Genomic DNA, 22790 nt, shown 5'->3' on the forward strand with positions numbered 1-22790 from the left:
ATCCTTCACGTTTTTTGGCAGGCAGTGTATGTACTAGTCAGTAGTATGGAATTGGTGCAGTAAGACTGGGCAATATGGTGAAATGACACAATTCCAAAAATAAATTATTGCATTTCAATGTTCCCATGACCACACCGAGAATGAAGTTGCTTAATTTGTTGGTGTATCAAAGTGAACTGTCCAATTAGCACCACATAAAGCTGCACATTTTCAATATGCCAATGAATATAAACTGGACAGAAGCTGGCAGGAGGCATAGTGTGGTGTGACAAGTAAGTTTTGGCTCTGGTGCAACTCGTCAAGTGCACTGGCTGTCCACTGAGGCATTTAACCTGCAGTTTGTGGAGGCTGCGACTGAGGCTAGTGGTAGCTCTGTGATGTTTATGGCACCATACATTGAACCCATTCACTGTGGACATGAACCAGGATGCTTATTTCAACAGTCTAGTGATAAAGTGCTCCCTTTCTTCTACATCTTTATGATGCATATGCTGTGGACACTCCTGCCTTCTAAAGCGACAACGGCTGTGTTCACAGGACCGCAGGCATACATTCCTGGTTTGATGAGCACGAGAGACATTTTGCCTGTCCTAGGAAATCAACTAATCAGAATCTCACAAAACCTAGCAGTCAACATCCATGCAGTATGATAGATCTACAGGATGTAATCATAAATAAGTGGCTCTATCTGAAAATGACAAACCCGAGGAAGCATGTGGACTCTCTCCCTCACTGACTTGCAGCCATTATCAAACCTACAGATGGTGTTACACAGTATAAGTGTGATATCTCCTCATGGTGATTAATTTTTTGTCCATTGTGCTCATTAACTGTTGAGCAGGTGTCCCGTTTTTCATAACACGAGTGGGTGTACTTTGTACACATATAATGAATAGATGTCTTTATGTAGCCAAGGTAAACATGTATGAGTAAACTTATAGTTGTATCTTCGTTTAGTTAAACAATGATAGTAAACTTAACACTATATGAGGTAAATGACTGTTTAATTAAACAATAATAAAATAAACTTAAATTTATTGCTCTGTTGCCACATAAAAGTGTTATCCCACAGTAATGACACACTCAAAACATTAAGTAGTGCAGCTGCATCAGATCCCTACAAACAACTTATTTGATTACTGATGATCCCATAGATAACTGTCTCATTGTGGGATTGTGCTGTTAGCTCAGAATCTGGGTCATTTTCTTGCACAGACTGTAAATTTTTTCTCACCTCATTTACTGTTTATTTAGTAGCACTGCTGCTCACTTGCACATATGACAGCACAAGTTATCACTGCGTTAACTGAAGCAATAATGAAAGGACAGGTAAGTGTTTCTAATTTTAAAACAATAATGGAATGATACGAGACAACGTCATTTATGATTGGTGCACTTTATATGCAGGCCAACCTGCATGAGGACCAAATTAGGCATGACTTTTCTGGCTGCAAAAGTTTTCATTTTTTAACTGTGACACTCTTTCAGAACTACTGTGACAGACCTTGATACTGGGTAGTGAAAGTATGAAAATTGGTGTAACTTGACTTCGTAACTTCTCTAAATACTCACCACACAAACAGTGGTTCAAAGAACTGTATAACTACTGTGAAGCCAAGGGTGACGAGTATCAATCCAAGGTTGATTAGCAGCATGAGGCAGCACATGCCACGTGTGTTGGGGCAGAATGGGTTGGGTGCTGCCATCGTCTCCACGACGAGCCCACCACGCCGCGACACACGGGATGCCCGTGACTGCTGAGTGCGTGATGTCTTCACCGTCGATCGTGACAGCTCTGAGGCTGGCCGGGAGAGGCGGGATGGGGTCCGGCTGTAGCGTGATCCACGGCTGCAATGAAGAACATATACAGAAGGACATCGCACTGATGAGGTGTAGATTTAATTTGAGAACTTGGTTCTTTAACATACCACAGAGAAGAGCTTTATGGGATGGGGAACGAGTGAAGCTGTACATTAACATGTGGAAGCTACCACTAAACATGTATGTTGTTCTTTTTTATGGAATGGTGCACTGTTTTTAATGCTCTTTGAAAGCCATTGAAATCATAAGAACAATGATAGAACACTTATTAGTATTTGCATCGAAATCTCCTGACAAAGTGACATTTGCTAAAATTGAAATACTAAATTGCCGGAATTTGCTACTGCACTATAAACATCATGAGGCTTCATCATTAAACCCAGCATAATTAAATGAGAGTACATTTATGTATTTGAAATAGTTTCCTAATCCTCTTTCAATACATTAAATGTTACATATCACTCTAGTTCAAAAAAAATCAAGAGTTGACTGTGTATCTCAGTTGTATAAAGTAGGGTCCAAAGGAAATACAGTTTATCTTAGTAGCCTCGCATCACCTTCTTGCTGCATGTAATGATGAAGATTTGCATGGGGATGTTCCAATGATAGAAGAAGGTTATGCATATCTTGCTATCTGATACTTTTGTGAAATATTTGATGTTAGTGAAACAAGCATTAATCACTGTACTTTTCTTTTAGAGAGTATTTAAATGTTGTTAAAAAGTGTTGCTTTTTAAATTTTATTCATTAGAATTGGTTGGTGAAACCCTGTGACCAAAAACAATCGCTTTTTCTTAAGAAATGAGTTTTTCTGCTATCAGTCACAATTTTCTTTTTATTTATATTTTGTGTGACATGTTTATGGAAATGATTACGATTTTGACATGCATTTTTGTGTATCTCTATACCACTTATTCGTTATGTTTCCAATGTGTGAGGTGCTGCATGGTTCTGTTGTCTTTAGGTTTTCTTGTAAATGTAAATATGGACAATAGGAACACCTAAATATAACAGCAGATGAATGCAGAACTTCACACATTGGTAACATTATGAATAAAAGACATAAAACCACACTTTAGAATGGGGATCTACATCTACATTTATATTCCGCAAGCCACCCAACAGTGTGTGGCGGAGGGAAATTTACGTGCCACTGTCATTACCTCCCTTTTCTGTTCCAGTCGCGTATGGTTTGCAGGAAGAATGGCTGTCTGAAAGCCTCTGTGCATGCTCGAATATCTCTAATTTTACATTTGTGATCTCCTCGGGAGGTATAAGTAGGGGGAAGCAATATATTCGATACCTCATCCAGAACTGCACGCTCTCGAAACCTGGCGAGCAAGCTACACCGCGAAGCAGAGCGCCTATTATTTCCTTAAATGTGTTGTACAAAACATAACCAAAAAAAATTATGGCAGATAACAGAAAAAGTTATTCCATAAAGAGACTCAAAGTACAGTATATTTTTCAATAATAATAATAATAATAATAAAAAACACGCTTTCTTCAATATCTCAGTTCATGCAAGGGTCAATAATTAACCGAGTAATAATATGATATTAGGAGATATTACCGATCAAAGAAGGAAAAGGTCCTACACACTTGTGTGCAGAAGCAAATACTGTAAGATATGGGCCATTCTGTACTATGTTAGCTATCTGTTTGACAACACTACAAGAGGCACTCATTGTGATTACCACCCATTTCACACCTTCTGCAGTTCTTTGTCTCTAAGAATTACAAAGTAATGGGTACACACCTGACCATCCTCATATTTAGTCACATGGTTGATATGCACAGTCCTGCAATGTGTGCATATTGTAGACAGGTGGGTGTGGATTATACCAATGCCTTTAATGTCAGCCAGAAATCAGTAAGAGTAAGATCAGATGAACAGGAAGGCCACACTACAATACTTCCTCGACCAATCCATAACACATTAGATCTTTGTGCTAGGTACTTTAGTACAAAACACAGAAAATGATGTGTTGCCCAGTGACGCATAAACCAGATCTGTTGTCTTTCTTTAAGAGTAACAGTCTCCAAATTTGTCTGGGGCACTGTATGGCCCTATGAGTCTGTACAGACAATTCTGCTCCCAAATTGACATTAAAATGAAACTGACCCCTAGCATCACTGATTGCTCAACAATTTGCATTTGCCCGAATGTGGTTATTACGGTAATTTATTATTCCACTCTGTGCAAAACCTGTCTCATTTGCCAGCACAAACTCAAAATAATCTGTATAGAATGGCTGATACAAGTCAGCACTAAATGTATCAGTGTACCTGACAACTGCATCACAACTAAGTTTGACATTTTCCTCTTGTTCTGGCCAGTGTTTACTCTTATAATAATATGGGAAACTTTCATTTTAAACAAATACACAAAGAAAAAATAACCCCACCTATATGTTTCTCACTTATTTTCTCGTAAAGTATATTGTCACAATGACCTTTGGTAGCTGAGCTTTTCACTGAAATGCTCCACACTGTAATAAGTTAGTATCCACAATATTCATGAAAAACATGGTTGACTATCTTGGCCTGGATGTTTCTATGTGTTTCAACATGTAGAACTGTAGTTAGTGGTATGGCTACACCAATGGTGGATAATGGAGAAATAATTGTTACCCAATGGTGGATGATGGAGAAATAATTGTTATCTTGGAGAACAATAAAGTAATACACACATAATGTAACAAATGTAAATTTTAACAAAAGTTTGGAAGTGTTTCTCAAGAAGTTATTTTCTAATGTTTTAATGTCAAGAAGTGGAATAAAAACTGAAGTACCAAATTATAATCAAAATTCGCAGCTAAGAAAAAGGAGAAAGGGACATGGAATAAGCAGGGCCAGATGTCTTATCCTTATTTTTTTTTTTTAGATATTTACTTAGATTCAACTAAAAAATACATTGGCAACCATTTCGAGCACTATGTGTGCTTTTTATATTTTTCACTTCAAAGAGCTTCTGTATCATCCAGATGTTACAATTACTTCTAATAGGCAATTTTTGTTTCCCAAGTTTAACAAATAGTTGGTGAACGAAGATTAATATCGGAGAATGAAAATAAAGCTGAACCAGCAACTTATTTTGTACTGCAGGACAAACATTTTACTCACAGTATTAGAAAGTCTCTGGCCTAAATGTATTACTTTGTAATGTGACTATGAAATAACTTTTCTTTATGCCCTGTCTTGTGATTTTTTTTTTTTTTTTTTTTTTTTTTTTTTTTTTGAGCCAGAAAAGATTTTGAGCCTCTCTCTCATAGGAAGGATTGTAGTGTTACTGTATGGATCCAGTGAGCTATGACAAAAAACCAGCCCGAAGGATACAATACTTTGTGTGAACTGTATCGTGGAATCTGGACACTCTAATTCTGAATTGACAGGGTCCAAGACTTTGGTGTACTATTTCTTAATGTCAACTCATTACTAACAGTGGCTGATAAGCAGTACTGTATGGTCCAAAATCGTACTGGCAGTTGTTGAACACACTGTTTCATTTTGCTGATTTGTAATTTGTATCAGTATAATTACATGGAATTGCAGAAGATAGTTTCAGTTCTGATTTTGAGTACTCACAACATTTAAGCATTCTGTAGGCCCATGTGTCACTTCTGCTCTTGTGGATGCTGGGTACAAAACAAGAAATACAGGTATGTCGCCTGCTCCCCATGCACTGCTTACCCATGTTCATATCTGTGTCTGCAAATCACTACGAAGTGCATTGCAAAGGGTACATTTTACTGAACCATATATTAAATTTCCTTCATGTTTCGTTCACATGGATTGTGCAAAGAATTACAGCTTGTATCCCTCTGTGCAGGCTGATATTTGCCCACATTTATGTGCACCACCTGCACGGTGTATATACGTACACTGTTGTTTCCTCCCTTAACGATTGTATCTCAAGCATCGTAAGAAACCTTTTCCAAGATGTATGTGGTGTCTTTCTTTGAGTGTTGTTCAGTCACACCCTGGTTGTCTATAAAGAGAGGGGCAGGGAAGTTGCTTCTGTTGTACCACTTCTTGCAGTCTGGGAAGCAGAAGTGCACACACAGTACCTGAAACTCCTCTCATACCAATGTGGAAAAAGTCCGATCATACAGAGTGAGGTGACAAAAGTCATGGGATAGCAATATGCACATATACAGATGGTGTTAATATTGTGTACACAAGGTATAAAAGGGCAGTGCATTGGTGGAGGTGTCATTTGGACTCACGTGATTCATCGGAAAAGGTTTTTCGGACGCTCGGAATTAACAGACTTTGAACACAGAACGGTAGTTGGAACTACACCCTGGGATGTTCCATTTTGGAAATCGTTCGGGAATTCAATATTCTAAGATCCACAGTGACAAGCGTGTGCGAGAATAGCAAATTTCAGGCATTACCAATCACCACAGACAACGCAGTGGCCGACGGCCTTCACTTAACGACCGAGAGCAGTGGTGTTTGCGTACAACAGTAAGCTTTGATAGCCAGGTAACACCGCATGAAATAACAGCAGAAATCAGAGTGGGATGTACTGTACGTATCCATTAGGACACTGCAGAGAAATTTGGCATTAATGGGCTATTGCAGCAGATAACTGACACAAGGGCATTTGCAAACAGACCTTCATTGTTCGCAGCACTTCTCTTGAGCTTGTGACCATATCAGTTGGACCTTAGACTACCGGAAAACTGTGGCCTTGTTAGATGAGTCTCAATCTCATTTGGTAAAAGCTAATGGGAGGGTTCAAGTGTGGCACAGATGCCACGAAGCCATGGGTTGGGTTGGATTGTTTGGGAAAGGAGACCAGACAGCGAGGTCATCAATCTCATCGGATTAGGGAAGGATGGGGAAGGAAGTCGGCCGTGCCCTTTTTCAAAGGAACCATCCCGGCATTTGCCTGGAGCGATTTAGGGAAAGCGCGGAAAACCTAAATCAGTATGGCCGGATGCGGTATTGAACCGTCGTCCTCCTGAATGCGAGTCCAGTGTCTAACAACTGCGACACCTCACTCGGTTACGAAGCCATGGACCTATGTCATCAGCAAGGCACTGTGCAATCTGATAATGGCTCCATTATGGTCTGGACTTTCAGTTGGTAAAAGCTGATGGTAGCGTTCGAGTGCGGCACAGGCCTGACAAAGCCATGGACCCATGTTGTTAACCAGGCACTGTGTAAACTGATAGTGGCTCCATATGGTCTGGGCTGTGTTTACATGGAATGGACTGGGTCCTCTGATCCAACTGAATCAATCATTGACTGGACATGGTTATTATCAGCTACGAATGACAAAGCTCCTTGTCACAGGGCCACAATTGTTCGGAATTGGTCTGAAGAACGTTCTGGGCAGTTTGAGTGAATGATTCGGTGATTCAGTCCGCCTAACACTAACCGCATCGAACATTTATGAAACATAATTGAGAGGTCAGTTCGTGCACAAAATCCTGCACTGGCAACACGTTCGCAATTATGGACTGCTATTGAGGCAGCATCCCTCAATATTTGTGCAGGGGGCTTCCAATGACTTGATGAGCTCTTGCCAAGTCGAGTTGCTGCACTACACGAGATGTTAGGAGGCATCTCATCAGTGTGTGCAGTAACAAACGAAATTTGTAATTTGACTGAGGTTTTGGTAACGAAGACGTTGCATACTATCTTTGACGCAGAGTTATTGACAGAAAGAGAATCAACTTCTGGTGTACCGCCTGCCATCGGAGTGCTTTGCAGTATATACATGTGCTGAAGGAGTGAAATAGGTACGAGGAGGTGGATGGAGGGGCAGATTTTGAATGCCGTCGTCTCTTCGTTAAGTCCATTTAGCCTGGCCGCAAGATGAGACAGGTCCGTGAGGTGACGCGGGGTGACTCACGGTGAGTTTTTGCGAACCACACAATTGAATGGTCCTGCGCACGTTAGAGCACAGCGTGACTTGACACAGTTCCTGCGCTTGTTGACCCTGTGGACCGCAGTCTCCTGTACGCAGTTTACTGCGAGGCTCACGGTGGTTCTGGCTGTTGGTAATACGAAATGGAGGAAAAGCTAATTGAAGTCGTACGCGTGTTCGCAAAGTTCTGAATGATACAAGCCATGTAGATTACTTAAAAACGAAGCTGAAAGCTGAGAAGTGGGAGGAAGTGGCCAAGGAAACGGACATACGAAATGGTAAGTTGCATTACAATTCGTTGTTAACATTCTACATTGACATTGTTAAAACTCTGTAGCAAATTTTCGTGGTGTGCTCTGTTCTGGTTAAATGTATACCAAAGAAGATGCCTAGGTTCCTTACAATATCATTCCTTACTAACGTGTAGCACTCCATATCTACTAGTGAAAACAGAATAGATGGACTTAACCATGTCTTTGATATCAATATAGAATCGAAACTGTCGTACGAGTACATTTCTGATATATAATCACTCCTACAGCACATGCATATTCTGCAAAGCGCTCCGATGGCGGGCGGTACACCAGAAGTTGATTCTCTTTCTGTCAATAACTCTGCGTCAAAGATAGTATGCAACATCTTCGCAGGATGTGCAAGCTTCTTCATCTCCCAGTACCTACTGCAGCCTACATCATTCTGAATCTGCTTAGTGTATTCTTCTCTTGGTCTCCCCCTACGATTTTTACCCTCCACACTGCCCTCCAATACTAAATTGGTGGTCCCTCGATGTCTCAGAACATGTCCTGCCAACCGATCCCTTCTTCTAGTCAAGTTGTGCCACAAGCTCCTCTTCTCCACAATTCTATTCAATACCTCCTCATTAGTTATGTGATCTACCTATCTAATCTTCACCATTCTCCTGTAATATACATATTAAGAGAATGATACAAAGTTCTATGAGCGCTGTTTAAATTGATTTATTGTTGGATAGTTAGATAGTAGAAGTAGTCGCCATCTCTGCCAGAGCCAAAGTTCCTCAGCAAACTGCGATCCAACTTGCGATGATTGTCGGCGTGACTCACGCTGCCATGAGGTATTTGGCGTGAGCCTCCCTGCGTCACCTCACGGGCCAGCGTCTGATCTTGCGGCCTGCCTTACCGTGACGAGTAATTTTAATCTGGCACCGGTGCGACACCTGCTCACCTAATTTCCGAGGGCGCCCTGTAGGCGGCGCTGGTGACGTAGATGTCGGAGCCCTCCGGGTCGGAGAGCAAGCTGGGCGCCCGAGGGGAAGGCCGAGCAGTGCCGGAACGCCCCGCCGACGGCCGACCAGCGCCGGAGATGGCCGAAGGCGGCCGATGCCCGCCCGAGATGGAAAAGGCGGAGGGCGGCCGGGCGGCGCCCAGCGCGCTGTCCTCGCCGTCCGTGGAGGCTGCGCGGCCGTGCGAGTGCGCATGCGCGACGGACTGGCCGTGCACGGGCGACGGCGCCACGTAGTGCGCTGGGCCCAGCCGGCGCACCATCGCCGCTCAGCGTCTGCAACAGCGCCGGCAATTGTAGGGTCGCTTGTTTTTACATAAACCTAGGAAAGTTAAAAGAACCCATAGGTAGATTTCGACTTACTGCGTAACAGTTATTGAAATAAGATTGTCATAACTTCGGAACGGTTTGCGCCAGGACGTTCAAACTTCCCGGTTGGCCGCCGGGCATGATGGGAGTTAGTATGGTTTGGTTGGCGCATTTGGGGGGGGCTGAGAATCCGCATTTAGTGATGGAGAAGTCTCTGCACCCTCAACAGGTGACTGTGTGCTATGCAATGTCCAGTCACGGAATAATCGGTGCTATGCTGTTTGGGGAGCGAAGTAACTGATGATGTCGAAGTAGAGAGGATATAAAATGTAGACTGGCAATGGCAAGGAAAGCGTTTCTGAAGAACAGAAATTTGTTAACATCGAGCATAGATTTAAGAGTCAAGAAGTCGTTTCTGAAAGTATTTGTAAGGAGTTATCCATGTATGGAGGTGAAACATGGACGATAACTAGTTTGGACAAGAAGAGAATAGAAGCTTTCGAAATGTGGTGCTACAGAAGAATCCTGAAGATTAGGTGGGTAGATCATATAACTAATGAGGAGGTATTGAATAGGATTGGAGAGAAGTTAGTGGCACAACTTGACTAGAAAAAGGGAGCGGTTGGTAGGACATGTTCTGAGGCATCAAGGGATCACCAATTTGGTATTGGAAGGCAGCGTGGAGGGTAAAAATCGTAGGGGGAGACCAAGAGATGAATACGGTAAGCAGATTCAAAAGGATGTAGGTTGCTGTAGGTACTGGGAGATGAAAAAGCTTGCACAGGATAGAGTAGCATGGAGAGCTGCATCAAACCAGTCTCAGGACTGAAGACCACAACAACAACAACAACATTCCTCGATGGCACGGTGAATACCGAATCGTACGTGAAGATTTTGGAAGATGATTTCATCCCCATTACCAAAGCAACCCTGATTCCTACAAGATGTGTTTCATGCAAGACGGAGCTCAACCCCATCGAAACAGGAGAGTGTTTGATGACCTGGAGCAGCACTCTGGGGACAGCATTCTGGTCCAGGGTACCCAGAGGCTACTGGCATGGTTCTACCCAGAGGCTACTGGCATGGTTCTACCCAGAGGCTACTGGCATGGTTCTACCCAGAGGCTACTGGCATGGTTCTACCCAGAGGCTACTGGCATGGTTCTACCCAGAGGCTACTGGCATGGTTCTACCCAGAGGCTACTGGCATGGTTCTCAATTGGCCGCCATATTCGCCACATCTGAACACATGCGACTCGCTTTTGTGGGACTATACTAAGGACAAGGTGTACAGCAATAACCCAAAAACCATTGGTGAACTGGAAACAGCCATTCAAGAGGTCACTGACAGCATCGATGTTCCGACACTTCAGCGGGTCATGCAGAATTTCGCCATTCGTCTGTGTCACATCATCGCCAATGACGACAGCATTTCGAACAAGTCGCAACCTAAATCCGAATATCTGTAGTGACGTTTACATGTTGCATAAAGTGTGCGCACGCCGTAGTTTGTACCTAATTTACGTTTTTTTCATGTAGTTCAATAATTGAGGCTGAGCTAATAATACAGTTGTTCCACACAATATTTATTTCGTTTTCATATTAAATACAGGTAAACCAGAAGTCTTAGTGCTAAGCACACAAAACACGGTTGCCCAATGCTCACTTAACAATGAGCGACCACAGACTGTCAAAACTATTATGGGCGGCCATGGTGGCCGAGCGGTTCTAGGCGCTGCAATCTGGAACCGCGCGGCCGCTACGGTCGCAGGTTCGAATCCTGCTTCGGGCATGGATGTGTGTGATGTCCTTAGGTTAGTTAGGTTTAAGTAGTTGTAAGTTCTAGGGGACTGGTGACCTCAGATGTTGAGTCCCATAGTGCTCAGATCTATTTGAACCATTTGAAACTATTAAATATAGATGGCCTCCTTTGTAAATAAGCAACATTTTGCAATAATTCTCCGAATACGCCGAAATCGACCATTCACCTTGGCTACTACCGACTTAACATGCTCGTTCCAGCTCATATCATTTTGCAACATTACGCCCTAACGTCAACGTCACTGTGTCAAGTGGCACATGAACATCACAAGATTATTTTTCCTATTCATCTGTATTAACTTATATTCTTCTACATGTGGAGCAAGCTGCCATTCAGCACACCAAATGGAAGTTCTGTCTAGTCATCCTGTATCCTCCTACACTCGATCAACGCCAATACTTTCCAGTTTACTGCAGCATCGACAGCAAACACCGCAGAGTGCTGCTCACCCTATCTGTCAGATCATTTGTGTACGAGGCCCGCTGAAAAGTGATGTATCGAATCTTTTAAATTCTTTTGTCATTATCGCTTGAGGTACTACATGGCATATACAGGGTGGCCCATTGATCGTGACCGGGCCAAATATCTCACGAAATAAGCGTCAAACGAAAAAACTACAAAGAACGAAACATGTCTAGCTTGAAGGGGGAAACCAGATGGCGCAATGATTTGCCCACTAGATGGCGCTGCCATAGGTCTAACGGATATCAACTGCGTTTTAAAAAAAATAGGAACCCCTATTTTTTTATCACATATTCGTGTAGTACGTAAAGAAATAAGAATGTTTTAGTTGGACCACTTTTTTCGCTTTGTGATAGATGGCGCTGTAATAGTCATAAACATATGGCTCACAATTTTAACGAACAGTTGGTAACAGGTAGGTTTTTTGAATTAAAATACAGAACTTAGGTACGTTTGTACACTTTATTTCGGTTGTTCCAATGTGACACATGTACATTTGTGAACTTATCATTTCTGAGAACGCATGCTGTTGCAGCGTGATTACCTGTAAATACCACATTAATGCAATAAATGCTCAGAATGATGTCCGTCAACCACAATGCATTTGGCAATACGTGTAACGACATTCCTGTCAACAGCGAGTAGTTCGCCTTCCTTAATGTTCGCACATGCATTGACAATGCGCTGACGCATGTTGTCAGGCGTTGTCGGTGGATCACGATAGCAAATATCCTTCAACTTTCCCCACAGAAAGAAATCCGGGGACGTCAGATCCGGTGAACGTGCGGGCCATCGTATAGTGGTTCGACGACCAATCCACCTGTCATGAAGCATGCTATTCAATACTGTTTCATGAACCATGGACCTTGCCGTTGGTGGGGAGGCTTGCGTGCCTCAACGATACAGACAAGTACTGTAGGTGCAACCACAACGGAGGGGTATCTGTTGAGAGGCCAGACAAACATGTGGTTCCTGAAGAGGGGCAGCAGCCTTTTCAGTAGTTGCAGGGGCAACAGTCTGCATGATTGACTGATCTGGCCTTGTAACACTAACCAAAATGGCCTTGCTGTTCTGGTACTGCGAACGGATGAAAGCAAGGGGAAACTACAGCTGTAATTTTTCCCGAGGACATGCAGCTTTACTGTATGATTAAATGATGATGGCGTCTTCTTGGGTAAAATATTCCGGAGGTAAAATAGTCCCCCATTCGGATCTCCGGGTGGGGACTACTCAGGAGAATGTCGTTATCAGGGAAAAGAAAACTGGCGTTCTGTGGGTCGGAGCGTGGAATGTCAAATCCCTTAATCGGGCAGGAAGGTTAGAAAATTTAAAAAGGGAAATGGATAGGTTAAAGTTAGATATAGTGGGAATTAGTGAAGTTCGGTGGCAGGAGGAACAAGACTTTTGGTCAGGTGAATACAGGGTTATAAACACAAAATCAACTAGGGGTAATGCAGGAGTAGGTGTAATAATGAATAAAAAAATAGGAGCTGGTAAGCTACTACAAACAGCATAGTTCACGCATTATAGTGGCCAAGATAGACACGAAGCCCACACATACTACAGTAGTTTAGACACGAAGCCCACACATACTACAGTAGTACAAGTTTATATGCCAACTAGCTCTGCAGATGATGAAGAAATTGATGAAATGTATGATGAGATAAAAGAAATTACTTAGGTAGTGAAGGGGGACGAAACTTTAATAGTCATGGAATTAGAGTGTAGGAAAAGGGAGAGAAGGAAACATAGTAGGTGAATATGGATTGGGGCTAAGAAATGAAAGAGGAAGCCGTCTGGTAGAATTTTGCACAGAGCATAACTTAATCATAGCTAACACTTGGTTCAAGAATCATGAAAGAAGGTTGTATACATGGAAGAACCCTGGAGATATTAGAAGGTATCAGATAGATTATATAATGGTAAGACAGAGATTTAGGAACCAGGTTTTAAATTGTAAGACATTTCCAGGGGCAGATGTAGACTTTGATCACAATCTATTTGTTATGAACTGTAGATTAAAACTGAAGAAACAGCAAAAAGGTGGGAATTTAAGGAGATGGGACCTCGATAAACTGACTAAACCAGAGGTTGTAGAGTATTTCAGGAAGAGAATAAGGGAACAATTGGCAGGAATGGGGGAAAGAAATACAGCAGAAGAAGAATGGATAGCTTTGAGGTATGAAACAGTGAAGGCAGCAGAGGATCAAATAGGTAAAAAGTAAGTAGAAACCCTTGGGTAACAGAAGAAATATTGAATTTAATTGATGGAAGGCGAAAATAGAAAAACGCAGTAAATGAAGCAGGCAAAAAGGAATACAAACGTCTCAAAAATGATATCGACAAGAAGTGCAGAATGGCTAAGCAGGGATGGCTGGAGGGCAAATGTAAGGATGCAGAGGCTTATCTCACTAGGGTTAATATAGATACCACCTACAGGAAAATTAAAGAGACCTTTGGAGAAAAGAGGACCACTTGTATTAATATTAAGAGCTCAGATGGAAACCCAGTTCTAAGTAAAGAAGGGAAAGCAGAAAGGTGGAAGGAGTATATAGAGGGTCTATACAAGGGCGATGTACTTGAGGACAATATTATGGAAATGGAAGAGGATGTAGATGAAGATGAAATGGGAGATATGATACAGCGTGAAGAGTATGACAGAGCACTGTAAGACCTGAGTTGAAACAAGGCTCCACGAGTAGACCAAATTCCATTAGAGCTACTGACAGCCTTGGGAGAGCCAGTCCTGACAAAACTCTAACATCTGGTGAGCAAGATGTACGAGACAGCCGAAATTCCCTCAGATTTCAAGAAGAATATAATAATTCCAATCCCAAAGAAAGCAGGTGTTGACAGATGTGAAAATTACCGAAGTATCCGTTTAATAAGTCACAGCTGCAAAATACTAACACGAATTGTTCACAGACGAATGGAAAATCTGATAGAAGCCGACCTCGGGGAAGATCAGTTTGGATTCCGTAGAAATATTGGAACACGTGAGGCAATACTGACCCTAGGACCTACCTTAGAAGAACGATTAAGGAAAGGCAAACCTACTTTTCTAGCATTTGTAGACTTACAGAAAGCTTTTGACAATGTTGATTGGAGTACAATCTCTCAGATTCTGACGGTGGCACGGGTAAAATACAGGGAGGGAAAGGGTATCTACAATTTGTACAGAAACCAGATGGCAGTTGTAAGAGTCGAGGGGTATGAAAGGGAAGCAGTGGTTGGGAAGGGAGTGAGACAGGGCTGCAGCCTCTCCTCGATGCTATTCAATCTGTATATCGAGCAAACAATAAAGGAAACAAAAGAAACATTCGGAGTAGGTATTAAAATCCATGGAGAAGAAATAAAAACTTTGAGGTTCGCTGATGACATTGTAAATCTGTCAGAGACAGCAAAGGACTTGAAAGAGCAGTTGAACGGAATGGACAGTGTCCTGAAAGGAGGGTATAAGATGAACATCAAGAAAAGCAAAACGAGGATAATGGAATGTAGTCGAGTTAGGTTAAGGAGTTTTGCTATTTAGGTAGCAAAATAACTGATGATGGTCAAAGTAGAGAGGATAGAAAATGTAGACTGGTAATGGAAAGGAAAGCGTTTCTGAAGAAGAAAAATTTGTTAACATCGAGTATAGATTTAAATGTCAGGAAGTTTTTTCTGAAAGTATTTGTATGGAGTGTAGCCATGTATGGAAGTGAAACGTGGACGATAAATAGTTTGGACAAGAAGAGAATAGAAGCTTTCGAAATGTGGTGCTACAGAAGAATGCTGAAGATTAGATGGGTAGATCACATAACTAATGAGGAAGTATTGAATAGGATTGGGGAGAAGACAAGTTTGTGGCACAACTTGACTAGAAGAAGGGATAGGTTGGTAGGAAATGAGGTATCAAGGGGTCACCAATTTAGTATTGTACGGCAGCGGGGAGGGTAAAAATCGTAGAGGGAGACCAAGAGATGAATACACTTAGCAGATTCAGAAGGATGTAGGCTGCAGTAGGTACTGGGAGATGAAGAAGCTTGCACAGGATAGAGTAGAATGGAGGGTTGCATTAAACCAGTCTCAGGACTGAAGACCACAACAACAACAAACATGATCGAGTTTCTAACTGCAGAAGAGTTCATCCACAAATGGATCACCCTTTCCTTCAGGATGACAATGCCAGACCACGCAAGAGCGCTGCGACATTTGCAGCAATCCAACAACTTGGGTTCACTGTCATCGATTGTCCTCCAATAATCCCGACTTCGCTCCATTCGATTTTCATCTGCTTGCAAAAGGACGCCATCGAGGCCCTTCACTTCGATAGTGACGAAGCGGTGCAAGCAGAGATCACGTTGTGGCTCCGACAACTATGTCAGACATTCTACAGTGATGATATCAGCGAAGCTCTCTCTCTTTGGGAGAAATGTGTTCATCGCCATGGTGGCTATGTTGAGAAATAAATACGCAGACACTGCTATCTCCGCGGACCTAACCGAATCACGCGCGCCCTGCCGTCGCTCAGCCCGGCCGCACATGGGCGGTATCTCCGTCTGAAGACGTCGCGTCATTCAATAGTTCTTGCCTGCAGATCCCCCTATGGCCACAAGGTATAACGGGAGCACAGACCTGACGCCACAGCCACTCGCTCTTGCTCGCTAGCTGTGTTAATATCGAAGTGTCATTGTATAGGCCTTGTATGACAACCTCGGGCTTACAACTTAGTTACGGTTTGGATTGCACTGTGGATTTGTGAATTGTGAACTTAATTACGTAACTACTTGTTATGAGAGAAATAGACGGAGCCTGCTTCAGTCTGGAGAATAAAGATAAGTAATCTTCCTGATCGCTGGCGCCTTACTTTGAGACTAATCTTTTCTCGGCCATCAGATCTTCCGTCACACCCCGGTCACGTCCTGCTACCAATTCCAACTTATGTTTGCCACTCCAGGCAGACATAAAACACACAAAGAGTAAAAATGTAAAATGTTAATAAAGTTTGTTTTGTTTAAAAAGCTTTAAAAGGTTTCACAAACAAAATTCAGAGGCTTTACTTTTCAGCGGGCCGTCGTGTGGAGAGGACAAGAGTAGTCCCACCATCATCCTTTCCTGGGGCACATCCAACTATTCCCTCCTCTGAGATGAACACACTTTCCTGGGTTCTGTTAGTGATGAAGTCATCGAGCCACTCACGCATTTGGGAAGCTGTTCCGTACGCTCGGGGCTTCGTTAACAGTCTGCAGTGAGGTATTGTGTCAATGCCCTTCACCCACGGTTCGCAGTACATCGTGAAGGAAATTTGCACAAGCGATGCTTTCTAACTGAACTGAATCCGGGATTTCCGCAAGGCAGTCCAACGCGCAAACCACGTATCTACGGAGACTACAGCAGTGAACAGCTGATTTTTTTCAGTTTTTTAATAATAATAAATTGGACGGGTTGCAGATGTCACATGATAAAACCGTATAGGCCTTATATGACAACCTTGGGCTTAGAGCTTATTTACGGTTTGGATTGCACTGTGGATTTGTGAATGTAAAACATTACGAATATGACCACAAATCAAGACTAAAGAGTGTTCCCCTAAACGACACTCCCAGGATCGAACCACGTATCTGTGCCAGTGTCCAGGATGGCCTTTCTTTGTCATTACATTGTATTCCCCTTATGCCCCGAGGGACGTTGAACCGCCGTGTCCGTCTTCTTTATTTCCATTTCCGCAGGGAAGAATTGTACGCTCTGTGGGAGGTTATAGTTAGTGACCCACACTTTTCATTTGTTCCGAGTAGATAAAAAGGCGCACCTGTCACCCGGTGAAACGTCAGCTGGCGAGCAGTGCTGCTACACACGACAGACGCTTGGTGGTCCTTTTCGTGTGCTGCGGCTCAACTGGCGAGCAGTGCTGCTACACACGACAGACGCTTGGTGGTCCTTTTCGTGTGCTGCGGCTCAACATGGAAACCACGGCGTGTGGCGAGCTAGGCATCCGTCAGAAGCTGGGAGTGTCTCGCGGCATTCGGAACCACGAACGGTAGCGGACCGCGCGTGTTCAGCCACAGACGGGGATTGCAGTGTTGACAATTCCAAGCGGCAGTTGTAGTACGCGCAATCGCGTGCTTTTCGCTTGGGGAAAAAAAAGTACATGCTGCAAATTATTTCTCTCGCTTGTTTATGCAGAATTTATCACTTACCTCCACAATCAGGAATGAGAACTCGCAACAAATGGAATCTAAATTCACTAAACAACCCGCTACAACCACGTTCAAGCTCGCATTAACTACAGCAGAGCACTCAGACAGCTATAGTAAGCGGAGACCGACATCACGTGATCCTGTCTGCACTTCACTGCAGTGACAGGTTGCGCTCCAAATCCGACCCTGGCAGCAGATTTAAGAACCATTGTAGAGTTGCGTCTACCGTGAGCTCCCCCCCCCCCCCCCCCCTCCCTTTTTCCATCCCATGTTTTAACCATTCATGTTTAATGAACAAAGAACACCGTCTTCTGAACTGATTAAGTAGTAAAAGATGTGTTACTTTTCGGCTGAGATTAACGACTTCTTTTTCATGGAAATCGAGTGAATAACTACACTACTGGCCAGTAAAATTGCTATACCATGAATAAATGCAGATGATAAACGGGTATTCACTGAACAAATATGTTATACTAGAACTGACATGTGATTACATTTTCATGCAATTTGGGTGCATACATCCTGAAAAATCAGTACCCAGAACAACCACCTCTGGACGTAATAACGGACTTGATACGCCTGGGCATTGAGTCAAACAGAGCTTGGATGGAGACGGCTACAGCAGCCCATGCAGCTTCAATAAGATACCACAGTTCATCAAGAGCAATGACTAGCGTATTTGACGAGCCAGTTGTTCGACCACCATTGACCATACGTTTTCAATTCGTGAGAAATCGGGAGAATGTGCTGGCCAGGGCAGCAGTCGAACATTTTCTGTATCCAGAAAGGCCCCGTACAGGACCTTCAACATGCGGTCGTCCATTATCCTGCTGAAATGTAGGGTTTCACAGGGATCGAATAAAGGGTAGAGCCACGGGTCGTAACACATCTGAAATGTAGCGTCCACTGTTCAAAGTGACGTGCCGTGAGGTGACCGAGACGTGTAACCAATGGCACCCCATACCATCACGCCGGGTGATACGCCAGTATGGCGATGACGAATACACGCTTCCAATGTGCGACCGCGATATCGTCAAACACGGATGCGACCATCATGATGCTCTAAACAGAACCTGGATTCACCCGAGAAAATGACGTTGTGCAATTCGTGCACCCAGGTTCGTTGTTGAGTACACCATCGCAGGCGCTACTGTATGTGATGCAACGTCAAGGGTAACCGCAGCCATGGTCTCCGAGCTGATATTCTATGCTGCTACAAACGTCGTCGAACTGTTCGTGCAGATGGTTGTTGTCTTGCAAACGTCCCCATCTGTTGGCTCAGGGATCGAGACGTGGCTGCACGATCCGTTACAGCCATGCAGATAAGATGCCTGTCATCTCGACTGCTAGTGATACGAGGGCGTTGGGATCCATCACGGCGTTCCGTATTACCCTCCTGAACCCACCGATTCCATATTCTGCTGACAATTATTGGATCTCGACGAATGCGAGCAACAATGTCGCGATACGATAAACCGTAATCGCGACAGGCTACAATCCGACCTTTATCAAAGTCCGAAACGTGATGGTACGCATTTCTCCTCCTTACACGAGGCATCACAACAACGTTTCACCAGGCAACGCCGGTCAACTGCTGTTTGTGTATGGGAAATCAGTTGGAAACTTTCCTCGTGTCAGCACGTTGTAGGTGTCGCTACCGGCGCCAACCTTGTGTGAATGCTCTGAAAAGCTAATCATTTGCCTATCATAGCATCTTCTTCCTGTCGGTTAAATTTCGCGTCTGTAGCACGTCATCTTCGTGGTGTAGCCATTTTAATGTCCAGTAGTGTATTTTGAGCGCTTCTGTTCACAAAGTCTATGGACTGTTTTTGTTTTGCGGAGTAAAACGTGGCAGAAATGTCGTACCTCGCCATGCTGCGAATTTTGATGTTTCCTCCACTTCACAACATTAAACTGATTTCCTTTTTATGTATGATGGAGCCCCACTTCACATTCACCTTAAGATCGAGCGTTATCTTAACAGGACCATCCCACAACGTTGGATTGGAGGAAGTGGACAACAAAGTCTTGTCCACTGCTTTTGGCCTCCCAGGTCACCATACCTCACGCCTTTCGATCTTTTTCTCTGTGGGGTACAAAACAGTCTTTGGCAGCTACTCTTCAAGAGTTGAGAAATCGAATTGTTGGAGATGTAGATTCAATAAACAGGGAGCTGTTGAATCGTATGTGGAATAAAGTGGACTGCCGATTCGATGTTTCTCGGGCAACACATGGTGATTATGTCGAGTATATGGTATAGTGTCTGTGCGAACGTAAAAGTTTGTACCTTCCATTATCCAGTGAGGTGCGCAGCTTGTTTCAATCTTTCATAGTTAGCCTGCAATAAAACTTAATTTTTTTTAATTATCCTGTATTATGCTGTGAGGAACATTCACTAGAGCAACTTCCACGGGACGTGAGTAGTAATAATTGGCCTCATGACAGCTGTGGACTGTATGAACATTCTTGCGGACCAGCTACATCTGTTCACGCTTCTTGATGGCTTTCCGTGTCACAATACCAGAACCGCGCTACACTGGTCTGAGGAGCATAGTAAATCGCCCGATCTGAACCTGATGCAACACGCGTGGGACGCTATCGTGTGATACAAACCAGTGGCCCGTCATTCACGACAATTACGTGAGCGTCTGGCGCCACACACCTCCGGAAACCTACCAGTGACTTGCCGAATCCCTCCCACGCAGAATTGCTGTTGCTCTGCGTTATAAAGGTGCGCCATCATGCTATTAAGTAGGTGATCGTAATGTTTTGACTCAAAAAAATGGAAGAAAAGCATAAAAGACGTTCAGAGGTAATGGGCACAATAGAGTCGAACTTCTTTTTAATACTCGGCACAGCTGTTTGGTTCAAATGGCTCTGAGCACTATGGGACTCAACATCTGAGATCATCAGTCCCCTAGAACTTAGAACTACTTAAACCTAACTAACCTAAGGACATCACATACATCCATGCCCGAGGCAGGATTCGAACCTGCGACCGTAGCGGTCACGCGGTTACAGACTGAAGCGCCTAGGAACCGCTCGGCCACACCGGCCGGCTTACAGTTGTTTCTGTGCTAGACCAAGCAACTTGAAACGCAAATAAAAGGTACAGTTTGTTCACCAAACAATGTTTGTGGTAGATTTTTGACGATAGTTCAGAACCTAAATACAGTGAATTGTACAAGACTTATCGATGAGGTACACCGTATTGGAGTCGTGCATATGTGGGAGTTCAGCTACATGCAAGGATATTGTGAATGCTTCATACATGGCTGATAAATTTATACGGAGGACACAAGTCATTTAGTGCCCATTATCCCTCTGGCATTGAAGTTTTGCACTACACAGGGTGTTTCAAAAAGGACTTAAGAACTTTGAAAAATCATCTAAATTAATTCATAGGATCTACAGAGGTGATTGTAGTGTCAATTTGTAGGGAAATACATCAATTTTTGTCTCGCGACTTCACTTGTACCGAATTCCACCGTAAGGAGCGCTAGCGGCAGTTGCCTTAAGGTGGTTGCCATCACTGGACCCGTGCGTGCTAGCTGTGTGTTTTGGTTCGAAGAATCGAAGTTGGCTACAACAGTTCAGCGTAATTTCCGTACAAAGTACGCTAAAGATCCTCCTAGTAGGCCTACAATTTATGAGTGGCGTAAATGTTTTGTAGATACATGGTGCTCGGAAAGACACGGGAAGTGATCCGGTCGTCCACGCACATCTGATGACGTCGTTGGGCGAATGAGACCTTACAGAGTGAAAATCTCATTCTGGAAACATCCCCCAGGCTGTGGCTAAGCCGTGTCTCCGCAATATCCTTTCTTCCAGGAGTGTTAGTTCTGCAAGGTATGCAGGAGATCTTCTGTGAAGTTTGGAAGGTAGGAGACGAGGTACTGGCGGAATTAAAGCTGTGAGGTGGGGTCGTCAGTCGTGCTTGGGTAGCTCAGTTGGTAGAGCACTTACCCGCGAGAGGCAAAGCTCGCGAGTTCGAATCTCGGTCCGGCACACAGTTTTAATCTTCGAGGAAGTTTCGTGTAAAAGATGTTCTCGATCTAATGTTGGTTACCTTGTGCTGCTGTTTTTAATGAGTATTCGAGATGATCAGTTTACAGTTACTTGTAACTAAACAGGTATTCAGCTCGCTTCCGTACCACTAAATGCCTAATGTAACGTTGTCGCTGTTACTTAAACATAGCAGCATAAAAATTAAGTTTCCCTTTCCCACAAAAAATTTGACACGTTTGGCTTACTTTCTTTGTTGCTGAGGACTCAGGACATTCAGTGTGAGGCTGATGCACTTCTGTAGCTATACATGAGATTGGCGAATGGCTTACCTACGGTGGTTGGACTAATATATGTAAAACATCAAGAAACTGCAATAAATTGCCATCTCTAATACAGTGTAAGAGACCTGTTGTCATTCAAAACAGCTTCCACTCGTCTCGGGATGGATAGACACTGGTGCTATATGGTTTACAAGGGAATTTTATACCAATTGTGCTGCAAAGCGGTGGCACGTTCAGGTAAAGGAGATGGAGGTGGATAGCGAATTGTAGGCTACCTTTCCTTTCAAAGTGGACCACGAAGGCTCAATAATATTGAAATCCTCTGTCTCTGGTGGCCAGGGGAGATCCGACAAGTCATTACCGTGTTCGCTGAACCAGTTCTGAACTACGTGAACTGTGTCAACAGGAGGCCTGTCTTCCTTGAACACATCATCACTAGTGGGGAATAAACATTGTACCACGGAATCGACCTGATAGGCCAAAATAGTCACATAATCTGCGGCAATATTTACCTTGCAGAGTAACTATGGAGCCCATGGAATACCACAATATGGCTGCCCAAATCATCGTCACCGACCGAACCCTCGCCATGTTTCGGTCTTGAAACGTTGCTCGGCCAGAAGTTGGAATCAGTGTGATAAAGACTCATCCGACCAAATGATTTTCTTTCGTTGCTGAACGATAACTAGTTTGGACAAGAAGAGAATAGAAGCTTTCGAAATGTGGTGCTACAGAAGAATACTGAAGATAAGGTGGATAGATCAC

General features: G+C 43.5%; 1 protein-coding gene across 1 annotated transcript in view; it reads right to left on the bottom strand.

Moving 5' to 3' along the window:
- Positions 1-22790, bottom strand: part of LOC126354776 (uncharacterized) — a 121297-nt gene that overhangs the window by 7636 nt on the left and 90871 nt on the right. The window contains exons 2-3 of the mRNA XM_050004673.1: positions 8909-9241; positions 1573-1848 (exon numbers count right to left, since the gene is read on the bottom strand). Of these exons, the coding sequence (XP_049860630.1) occupies positions 1573-1848; positions 8909-9228 (596 nt within the window). The 5' untranslated portion in view covers positions 9229-9241. The remainder of the gene's footprint in view (positions 1-1572; positions 1849-8908; positions 9242-22790) is intronic.

This window comes from Schistocerca gregaria, chromosome 3 (assembly GCF_023897955.1).
Source record: "Schistocerca gregaria isolate iqSchGreg1 chromosome 3, iqSchGreg1.2, whole genome shotgun sequence".
In the NCBI taxonomy this organism is placed as follows: domain Eukaryota; kingdom Metazoa; phylum Arthropoda; class Insecta; order Orthoptera; family Acrididae; genus Schistocerca; species Schistocerca gregaria.